Source organism: Echiichthys vipera, assembly GCF_963691815.1.
Source record: "Echiichthys vipera genome assembly, chromosome: 11".
Classification (NCBI taxonomy): Eukaryota; Metazoa; Chordata; class Actinopteri; order Perciformes; family Trachinidae; genus Echiichthys; species Echiichthys vipera.
In genome coordinates, this window is record NC_139836.1 from 17,898,014 (window position 1) to 17,909,483 (window position 11,470).

General features: G+C 36.9%; 1 protein-coding gene across 1 annotated transcript; it reads left to right on the plus strand.

Annotated features, from left to right (window-relative positions):
- The first annotated feature begins 2,856 nt into the window (after positions 1-2,856).
- eif4e1c (eukaryotic translation initiation factor 4E family member 1c) lies at positions 2,857-11,151 on the plus strand. Its single transcript, XM_083923133.1, has 7 exons — positions 2,857-2,876; positions 4,160-4,248; positions 7,816-7,911; positions 8,499-8,562; positions 8,726-8,839; positions 8,960-9,099; positions 10,123-11,151. Exons 1-7 carry the CDS (start codon positions 2,859-2,861, stop codon positions 10,235-10,237), a joined length of 636 nt encoding a protein of 211 aa, XP_083779259.1. The 5' UTR covers positions 2,857-2,858; the 3' UTR covers positions 10,238-11,151.
- Positions 11,152-11,470: the final 319 nt, after the last annotated feature.

Below are 11,470 nucleotides of genomic sequence, written 5' to 3' on the forward strand. Positions count from 1 at the left end.
AAGATGTTATATGTTTGCACAACCTTTGCAAGTTTCTGTTCACTTCAGAGTCTTTTTAAAGTACCACTTGCATTATATGATTTATTATAGAGCCAAAACACTACTCACACGGTATCAGACTTAGCTGAGGTGCTGGAGCTATAGACAATAAAATTTAAAAGCCTTGAATTATATTTATTTACTAAAATATAAAATTGTTTTTTTTGAGTTCAGTTTTATTCAAAAAAAGCCAAATATGATTTTTTTTTTTTTCTAACTCTCCCACACTGTCATACTGTATGACTCATTGCTCTGGAACTTCAGTTTAGTAATGTAGGCTCTGTCCTCTTAATGTCTGGGGATGAATCACTTCTTGTTTTTGTATAGTTGGTAATGGAACCTGGTAATACCATATGATGTGCTTTTTCTCTCTCCCGTGACACTGACGATGTAAGAAAATAATTTGCTGCTGACTCAGTGAGATGACTAATGTAATAACATCATCAAACAAACAGGAGTACGGTCAAAGCTAAAGAAAGAACATTAGCATACAACCCAAGCATATTGAGGAATATGCTTAGAGATAATGAGTCAACGTGCTGAGCTCCACTGTATAGCACTCCACTGGCCTTTTTGAATCTTAAAACAATTAAAAAAAGAAAAATAACATAAATGGAAGAATGTTTTGTCTGTGATTGAAGTTTGATTAAGCTCTGTGTCAAGCTTCATTCACTGTAGCATACTTAATCATCAATGTCTAATTGTTAGAAGCAGTTTCACAGTTGTGTCTGTTCACATCATTATAGTTGGACATGGCATCTTTTGCTCTACCAATGCTGCTGCTGATACTTAACTTACAACTCAAGAAGTGCCGGAAAATGTACTTAAAGTATCAAAAGTAAAAGCACTCACTATGCAAATGGTTCCTTTACATTGAAGTGGATATTATTTTCCAATGTGCGCAAGATAATAATTTAAATAAAAGTTATTATCTTGTGCAAAAAGATGAAAATACTGATTTTCAAAATGACCTATACCATGAGAGATCATTTTAACCATCACCCACACCTTGTTTGAATCACCTGCTGCTGATGCTCATATACATGTAGTAACCATAGGCTATGAGGCCAGCTGCACAGCTGCTAAGCGCAAGAACCTGCATGGGGTTTTAAAGGCAGCCCAGTGTATCCTAAGGCTCGAGCTCCCCTCGTCACCGTATACTGTATGCCAGCAGACTGAGGAAAGAAGTCAGCAACATACTCAGGGACATCACACACCCTGGAAACAACTGTTTGAGCCACTGGCATCAGTAAAAGGTTCAGGGCACTGAGATCCAGCACCAGCAGGATGAGGAACAGCCTTTATCCCAGAGCTGTGGCCTGTGACCTGTATGTGCAGGGACACACATTGGGCACCAAAGGACTTGCTCTTTAACTTATAAAAAACTGAACCATTTGTACATTTTGTAAATATACATTTTAAACACATTTTAAAGCATTTTTACATTCAATTAAATTATATTATATTATATTATATTTACAGTGCCAATTCACAACAAAAGTTATCACAGGACACTTTACATTAGGAGTAGGTACAGACCACACTCTTATTTTGGGATTTACATAGACCCAACAATCCCCCCTTGAGTACACAGTGGCAACGAATCCATCTGTCTTCATCGGTTGAAGAGGAAGAAAAGGAGAGAGAAAGAGAGAAAAGGCAGACAGATGGACAGAGAGAGACAAAGAGAGACATAGAGACAGTTCAAGAGATGCAAGCAACCACAAAAGTAACAGTAACTATAATAATATCTATAGTGATGTGAATATGACTTATATGTTATGGTAATTAGTATAATTCATACTCTCTATATATGTTTTGGCTTTTATGGTTTATTTCTGTCTTTTTCAGTGTGATTTGTTTAAAATGGAAGAAGAAAATGGAAACGCTGGATCTCTAAATTCTATATGTTATGATATATGTTTCCTTGAATGAAGCATTAAAAATTAACTAATTCATTTAAATATGGATGGGGGATTTTAAGAGCCAAGAAAAGTACTTTCAGACAAGAAACTGGAAAATAGTAAGTATTGTGCTTCTACCTGCATAAACTCTATTTGACTTTTCTCTTTCTTTTTTGTGTGTGACCATTTTTTAAAACTTTATTTACACAAATAGACCTAAAACAGTGATTACTGTTCAATCTCCAAACAATAAAACAATAGTAACATTAAGAATATCGCTTGAGGTAGTGCATATATTATGAATAAAACAAAACATTGAAATCACACAGATCAAATTCTTTACAAATGGCTATGGTTTTCACAGTTCTGCAGTTGGTGCAATACTTTCTTGTGTCCAGGTAGTTAAAGTAATAAATGAAAACAATAAAATTAGGTTTCTGGTTTGCAAATTTGGCCGTGTGTATATAGAATTCAGCTAATAATAAGAAAAGATGAATAACATACAACTTTGACAGGAAATATATTTTAAAAAATACCAAAAAAAATTAAATCAATTGACTTTGAGTTGAATACCTAACTTTCTTATTAAAAAGAGGGTAATTTCATGCCACAGTGTTTGACTAAAAGGGATGTGTTGTTTCATTTGTGATGTGACAAAAGTGTGTGTGTGTGTGTGTGTGTGTGTGTGTGTGTGTGTGTGTGTGTGTGTGTGTGTGTGTGTGTGTGTGTGTGTGTGTGTGTGTGTGTGTGTGTGTGTGTGTGTGTGTGTGTGTGTGTGTGTGTGTGTGTGTGTGTGTGTGTGTGTGTGTGTGTGTCCTTTCTCCAATGAAATGGACTCTGGCGGCTTCCGTAGCTGTGTGCGCGGCTGAATGTGACGCAGAAGCGCTGAACGGGCAGAACACTTCTACTGTCAAGATGGCGACATCCGAGCCGGTAAGAGAGACAAGAGATAGCTGGGAAAAAACGACTAACGGTCGTAAAAACATAGCTACACCTTCATTATATTTGACGATTTCGTGCTATAACCTTGTTCCCTTGAAGCGGCACCTACTCTTGTGCGGGGATAATTGTGTTTGGGCTCACAGATGTGTCAGTCAGCGTGGAGCACAGTTAGCACTTAGCACTTTAGCAGTGTGATGGATGAGGCAGGGAGGGACTCACGTCGTTCATTCAAACTACAATCAACGATTTGTTTTTAATCGACTTCGAGATTACAGACAATATCTTGGTGATTATGGTAAACAATCGACACCTTTACATGCTCACACTGTGATAGTATTGATTATATTTTTGACAATCTTGACACGTGTGTATCTTAGCTTGTGGCTAGTTTAGCACGTCTGCTAAAACTACTGCTAGCATTTTTTTTATTACATATTGTCTTATTTTAAACGTATTTGTTTTTTATTTTATTTATATATGTGTATTATCAATAATAATGTTTTATCAGTTCGTTATTATTGTTTTGTATCCGTTTGTCTGGAGTTGTTAAATGTGGAAAATGATAAAGAAATAGTTTTTTTTTTTTTTTAAAGATAGCGATGTGAACTTGCCTAACTGAAGCGTTAATTAGCGTATATTTTACTTTTTTTTTACACTATTTTTGTATTTATTTATTTTTTTACCGATCAATGGATGGCTTTTTTTCCTATGAGCTGTTACACCTAATGGTTAAAACGTCGACGTTGTAGAACTGAACAAAACGTTACTCTAAAATGAACCCTGACGTTACAGGTCGGTGTTGTGACAGTGTATATGAATGTTTCATGAGATGTTTAAGTGTGTGATAGCTTTGGTCCCTGAGAAAAATCCATAACTGAATGTGGGTGCGATGGCCTATCAGGTATAGATGATTTAGCTAATATACTCAAAATAAATCAAAATTAACATTTTTGTTATTATTTACATGTGTAATGATTTCCATCTGCACCAGGTATACAGGCTTACAAAATGGTCACTCACTTGTAATATATATAATAATTACGTTAGACCAGGAGAATGTTATTTAAGCTGCATTATGCCATAACTGTAACCACGTAATGCAACATCTAGTCTTGTATGACAGGATTAGTAAAGTAATAAGACATCTCTCACCTCAGCTTTGCATAACAGCCTGTACAAACTCTACTTTTATGGAAATACAGGGATGAGTCTGACATTGAATGTGATATGTATTCAAAGAAGTTTTATGATTTTTTTTGTGTCTCTTTCTGCAGAAAGCACCTGAAACTGAAGAACAGCAACCTGAAAGCCAAGTCGTTGTTGCAAATCCTGAGCAGTATATCAAGCACCCCTTGCAAAACAGGTAAGAATAAAACAGCTGCTATGTTTGACAGGATATTGCAACCGAAAGGTGCTTGTGCAGTATTCTGATATTAGTGGTGATGTAGCAGATTTTCAGATCATCAGCACTTTGACATAATAAAGATTTTATGGCATTTTTACAACAAATACTGTAATGCAAAAGATTGATAACTATGTACTCTACTGCTGTTATAAAGTCCCCCAAAATGGGTTCAGTGGCTCAACATAGACACATGATATATCACTCGCAACATAACAGAAGTAATGGGACTGAGGCTAATTAGCAGAAGGAAAATAACAATGTACCAAAACATAAAGGAGGCCTCTGTACTAAGTCAGCAGCAGTACAATTTATTTGTGCTTTTACTTGTTTACTGTCCCTTTTTTAGAATAAGCTCAACAGTACTTTTACTGCAATATATTTTGACCTATTAATTACACGTCTGAGAGGATTGGAGAGGTTGATGACAACCTGTTTTGCACTGAAGAGCTTATTGCACTTTTATCTTAAAGTGAGTCCTGCTGACTAATGAACGCCTTGTAAGCCTGTGTTTTGTATAAATGTTTTAAAAGGTTTGTTTGTGTAATCTAGTGGATATATGGTTTTTGTTGAAGAGTGCCATAGCAAAGAAAAGAATCACAAGGAAATCATGATAGCGATTCATTTACAGGTATAAATATAATGTAAACTGGAGGCTGTTTTTTTGTTTCAGTCAGAATGAAGAAATCCGCTTCCTACTCTGCATGTTAGTGTTGCAATTGTTGTTTACTATTGTCCTTTTTAGAAATGTTATCGTAGTTCTGTGGTGGTGGTGACGACCTATTCAGGAGCTTTGTACAGTCGGTTGTGCAAATGCTGAATAGTTCACTAGTAAGTCACTTCTAGGGCATTCTGCTTGTTCAGCCCAGCCTCAGGTCAAGGTTGTCCACCTCTGCTGCTCTCGTCATTCTGGTTTTAGGCGCTCATATTTGATATAAACACATCAGGTCAGTCCTGGCTTGTTCAATTAATTCGATTTTTTTATGACTCACACTCAGTTTCCAGTCTGTTATGTACACCTAACTAAAATGTGTTGCTGTTATTAAGCCCACCATTTCTGATGAGGTAAACAAAATGATAGAAATACCTGTCAGTTTAATGCAATACGATTCAACAGCACCGCAAACTACATCCTCCAAAATTATCATAAACTTGAGTCAACATCTTTCTTAGTCATTTCTAGTCAAAAACTTTATTTGTACAGCACATTTAAAACAACCGCAGATTACTGAAGTGCTCAACAGACAACCCAAGTGAATACAAAATCAACAGTAAGAACAGAAGAAAATCATGAATATATGGTTAGTAAAATAATTATAGTACAACAGTTTCAACAAAAACGAAATATTATTACCTTCATTAAGATGGAATTTATTGCGGGACCTTTTTTTTTGCTAGGTATACCACCTAATACTAGTACTGGAAACTGAGTGCATATTGTAGCATGTCTTGTCAGCAGAATAACTGTTAGTCAGATACATCTGGTGATGGTTTGATTATAAAGCAATTTTCTCGCAATCCCTGTATCATGATACGCATCACATGGCCAGATTCTTGCTAATACACAGCACTGCTGGCCACACTGGTTGTTTTCAATAATATCAAGCTTGCGGAGACTTGAAACTTCCTTGAGATTATCAATGCAACAGTATTATGATCATATGCTTTTTATTTCTGTCAAGAGTTGAATCTATATTCTAAAGGTGAATCTATAGATGGATTTGAATAGGGTGCACACCTCTATTCTCTCACTGTAACATAAGTTTCATAACATAAATGTTCATGTCCTGCAATATGATTTTTATATGGTACTAAAGTAAAGGGAAACAAACCAACCAGTTGCCGGAACGTCGGCACATTCAGTAGCACAGTGAAACCTTTGCTATTAATATACAGACTGTTAAAAGGGCTACAAATGAAAAACACCAATATTCTTTGCTTATGCTCAAATTATATTATTTTCAGACAAGGCTGATTTGTTCTTTAGAGATATCAATGGATGAAATGAATTTTAGAAAAGTATTTGAAAGAGTGATATTAAGGAATACGTGTTTAATAGAGCCATGGTTGACATCTGCATTATGAGGCAGAAACTGGAGAAGAAATAGAACAGAAGCTCACACTGCAGGATGCCAAAATGGGTATGATTTAAATGCTTACATAGTCTCACGATTTGCAGGCTACACTCTGTGTCAGTAGTCCATGTGGACAATGATCTGGCTCAATTTGAGCTTTGCTACAAAGAAGCCCAGTCTCACTTCATTCAGCATTCTTTCCTCTGTGGATTCTGAAACGTGGACTGGCACATTACTAACTACTGCCACATACACACAGTATCAAACACTTTAAAATCAAATATAAAGCGATGATCTATCGACGGATAGTATATTTTTTCTATTTACATAAACTCATTAGACTATCTCTAGAAAAATCAACTTGTCAGTAATATCTGGTGGACAAACTATGTTAAATCTATTTTGGCATTTTTGTACTGCTATTCCTTGTTACTAATGGGCTACATATACACTGATGCAATATCTCCTGTATTAATATACAAATTAAATATTGTTATTGAGTTAAACTGTGTCATTCATTTAGATCACACAATCTCCTCACACCCTTCCTCATGCATTCAATATTGACATCCAATAACTGACTCTTTGAGCCTCTCTGTTGCTTAGTTTCTTCATCTGTGTGGCCTTCCTTTCAAAACAAGAGCACGCAGTTAGCCAAGATAGCTACACCTGTTTGGCAATACAATCCACCGCCCACACCTAAGGAAACAGTTGACTGGATTAGGATTTTAAAGATTTGGCAGAATTTAGTGACATATGAGGAGCAAGGCCCTCAATGAATCCATCTTTCAACTTGACCTACTCTCGTCCATGTGTGTTTACTTGCCACAACTCGGCAGGTAAACAAACGGTGTCCTCTGCAGAGTTCATCGAGGAGTCACACCTGTGTGCCGTTTCGTCTCTCTGCCACTGTTGTGTAAGAATGTTTTGCCAATGGCACAAGTACAGATTCATGCTGGGATTTGTCTTTGTGCAGTGTTAACATCTGTGCTTATGGCACATGGGTGGGGCTGATGGTTAGTAACTGTTGTGGGGGTGGGGGGTGCATAGGGTTCATTTCCCCTCATTCGTCTACTGCAAGCCCCATCCCTCCTGGGAATAGATAAAGAAAAAGCAGCCCCAGTCACAAACAAAGGCTGCATGTGGTGCTGATGATGGGCAGCTTTTTCTGTTCTTCTGCATCAAAATGCTTTTTTGCTTTGTGGTATTAGGACTCTTGTTTAAGGTTATTCTGTTTTTCATACAATAGCACTTACAGTAAATGCATTTTAGACATTTTCCCAGACTTCTGAGACTCAGTAATATTCTTGATTTGTTTTGCTGTTTAAAAAAAACCCCAACACTTTCTGGAAAATAAAGAAATGATTGTACGGGTCATTTTTGCTTTTTCTTTATTGTCTCTGCAATGCTACAGTCACTGAGTGTTTTGAAAATGTCTTTTCCTGTCTTTCAGATGGGCCCTGTGGTATTTCAAAAACGACAAGAGCAAAAGCTGGACAGAGAACTTGCGTCTCATTTCCAAGTTTGACACAGTGGAAGACTTTTGGGCGTAAGTTTTCTCTGCTAATCCTGTAAAGTAATTATGAATTTGTCACAACTCAAATGGAGTGTTTCAGAATAATTGCATTTAAATAAAATGTAATTTTCTTACACTCAGTGACACAGGAGACACACAAGGATTTCTTGAAACTCAAACAATTCTTACTATGCAGATTTAGATAAATTATCCTACAATTGAATGAGGCACAGATCTCTGAAAATAGGGGTGTACATTAAAATAACATGGATTCAGTGTGCAACAACTCAATTACAATTCCCTCTGCTGTAGCACCGCACTCTAAAATGTGCTTGTTGTGTTTTAAAATTCTGGTTAATCAAACGTAAGCGTTTCTTTAAAATTAAAATGCCAAAAGTAATAAGAACGAGGTGTGCAGGAAAGTGACTGGCACCTTATCACACATGACATGTAACACACAGATTGAAATGCTTGTTCAAATGTGCTGCACTTTATCAGTATTACTTAATTCTTCACTACCATTAATCTGAACCATGGCAGATGAAGCTCGTATTGTCACTGAGGTCAAAATTTGGGAAGATTTCGGTGGAGACCTCAACACTGTTCTGTGTTTCTTACAGATTATACAACCACATACAGCAACCAAGCAAACTTGGATTTGGCTGTGATTATTGTTTATTTAAGGTAAGGCATTTCAAAAAATTAAATGTAAAAATACTTTGTTTGCCTTTCTATGTTTGCAGAATGTAAAAGTGGACTCACTTGACCAGCAAAGTTCAAACTTCTGGCTACAATTTCATAGCACTGCTACAATATCAAGAAACATTTATATCATTTTGTGTGTCAGGATGGGATCAAGCCGATGTGGGAGGATGACAGGAACAAGCTGGGGGGTCGATGGCTTATGACTCTCAATAAGCAACAGAGACACAATGACCTCGACCGCTACTGGATGGAGACGGTTAGACAACTGCTTTCATGGAGCAGCTCACAGATGAACATATATCTTCTTAACAGTTCAGATTCATGCTAAAAACAGCAGTATGTTCATATAGTGTGTGTCGTTCTGTGTATTTTCCAGCTCTTGTGTTTAGTCGGCGAGTCATTCGATGAGGCAAGTGAAGATGTGTGCGGAGCTGTGGTCAACGTCAGACCCAAAGGTGACAAAATAGCCATCTGGACAAGCAACTGCCAAAACAGGGACGCCATCATGACGATAGGGTAAGTCACCTTTACATTGGGAAATACAGGGTTCTTGCTGGAAATCCTTGGAGACACTTGAATTTGAATGTAGTGCTTGAACTTTAGATTATATAGGAGGTCTACTAACAAACATGCGACACATTTTGAGACATGAAACTTTGCTGTCTTCTTTAATGTGGCGCCCTTCTGTAGAATGCTATCATAAAACATTATTTTGGTTGTTTATAATACAATAATCCACATGATATGTCCAAGATGGTAGAGGCAGTGGCTCGAGTGGCTTGTAGCCTTTTTTCAAAGCATCTTAAACAGCACAGCACCTTTTCTTTTGACTGTACAATTTTTGATGACTATTTTTTTCTCTTGTATATACCTTGTGTCTATTAAAAAATGTCCTTTGCACTGTTTTTTCACTTTGACATCTCCTCGTCCATTTGTGGTGTACAGTGACTCTGTGGGAGCGCCCTTAATTTTGTTTTACCTTCTGCAATGAAAATAAAGGCTATTTCTGTCTATCTCTAACATCTAATGTAATGTGATGAAGAATTGCAAAAATCAGTATACCATATATACTAGGGGTGCAGTGGTTCAACAAGCCAACGGTTTGGTTTGTATCTCAGTTTTTGGGTCATGGTTCCAGTTACTTTGCTAGCAGTACAGAACCATGCATCATTTGTATTGAGCCTTGTCACACACACACCCTTTTTATAACTCCAGCCCCCCAGTTTGGGAACCACTGCGTTAGGGAGAGAGAAGGGAGAATCCTTCATGTACGTACTCAACAACCCACAAATTTCATCACACGTGCAAACCCGCCCGTGGTTTGCATAGTGAGCTGGTTGTTTGTTTTTTATACATTTCGGTTTTGCATCCCTAGTATGTTCTTTATGCACTGTATATAAATATGTAATTTACCGCAGCTGTAAGGTGATTAAAACGTTTTGAAAATGCACTTGGTGCAAGTATAAGGGATGTACTGTAGCTGACCATAAGATGGAGACACTACCCTTACACAGCACTCAACTTCTTGTCTTTCCACAGACAAAATTATAAAGAGCGTCTGAACCTCCCCATCAAAGCCCTGATCGGCTACCAGTCGCATGACGACACATCCAGCAAGAGCGGCTCCACCACCAAGAACATGTACTCCGTTTGAAAAACTCCTCCACTTCCCATTTCAACTTGCTGTAGATTTTAAACAATTACCAAACCGCACCATCACAATAATGATTTTTGAGTCGTCAACTACTGTAGTGTCTTTTCCTTTTTATCGAAAAGAGAAATGTTCATAGTGTGTACAGTTGGAGCTTCCCCCAACATGAGAAACCAGTGGGGTGATGGTTATTAATAGGAAAGGAGGACAAAAAAGGAGCATTTGGCTCAAAATGTCACATGTTGAGCTAAAGAACACAAATTATTTCCTTTTTTAGAGTTGAAGAGTTCTGTGATTAACACCAGTGACCTCCCCTAGCATAGCTAAGAATAAACGTTTTTTTCCCAGTACTAAATGGCTTGGAGTCTCAAAAAAACTAAACTGTACAGCCTTGTCTCTCTCATGCTGAGTTCTCACTCCATACAAACTGTTTCTCACATCCCAGGTAAAGACAGAAGGCAACTTATCCTTTCACAGAACAATTTTAACAGCAATTTTAACTTGATTCATCCAGAAGTGTTACGCATGAGTTGGGCTTTCAGACACACCAGTTTGAAGACTCTACAGTATCTTTAAGGTTTGTAAAAGCTGTGGTCACACTCCAAAAGTATAGGGTTTGGATTTAAGGCCACTTATTGTTTCAGCCATGCTGGAATTGTGGAATATTGCTTGTAGTATTTTTTTGAACTTTTTCTTTTCTTCCCCTTACATTTATTTATAATGTATGCATTGCAGTTGGATTACTTAGTTGAAAGACAACCATGAAATATGTGTTTTTATTTTCAAATTCTTGTTTTTTTTCTTTTTTTGTTATTGAGGTCAACCATGTGGGCTACTGCGTATAGATGATTTTTTTTTTTTTTTTACCATAAAGTAAAGACGCTGACAGAATTAGGTGTGCTTTTCACTGTTTTCTTCCTAACAAAAACTGTAGATAATGTCACACTCCTCTCTTGGTTGATGCAAAGGAAAGATGATATTCATGAAATGATTTTGCTCATAATGTATCTTTATTATCTGTAATTCCAGGATGTATATTACCTTCTTTCAAGTAAAGAATAAATGCTTTGCATTAAAACCAGGACCATGTTTTCAAGTTTTGTTTTGAAATTTATGGTTTCACAATGTCTGAAGTGTCTTACTGAATGTGCAAAAATGAGAAGTAAACCTTAGTTCAAGCAAAATCTCGAAACTTTGGCACAAAATATTATGTACCATATTACTCAAGACTGATAA

Coding starts and splice junctions, on each gene's coding strand:
- eif4e1c (XM_083923133.1), top strand. Junction 7,912..8,498: donor ACAGTGGAAGACTTTTGGGC/GTAAGTTTTCTC, acceptor TGTTTCTTACAG/ATTATACAACCACATACAGC. Junction 8,563..8,725: donor GTGATTATTGTTTATTTAAG/GTAAGGCATTTC, acceptor TTTGTGTGTCAG/GATGGGATCAAGCCGATGTG.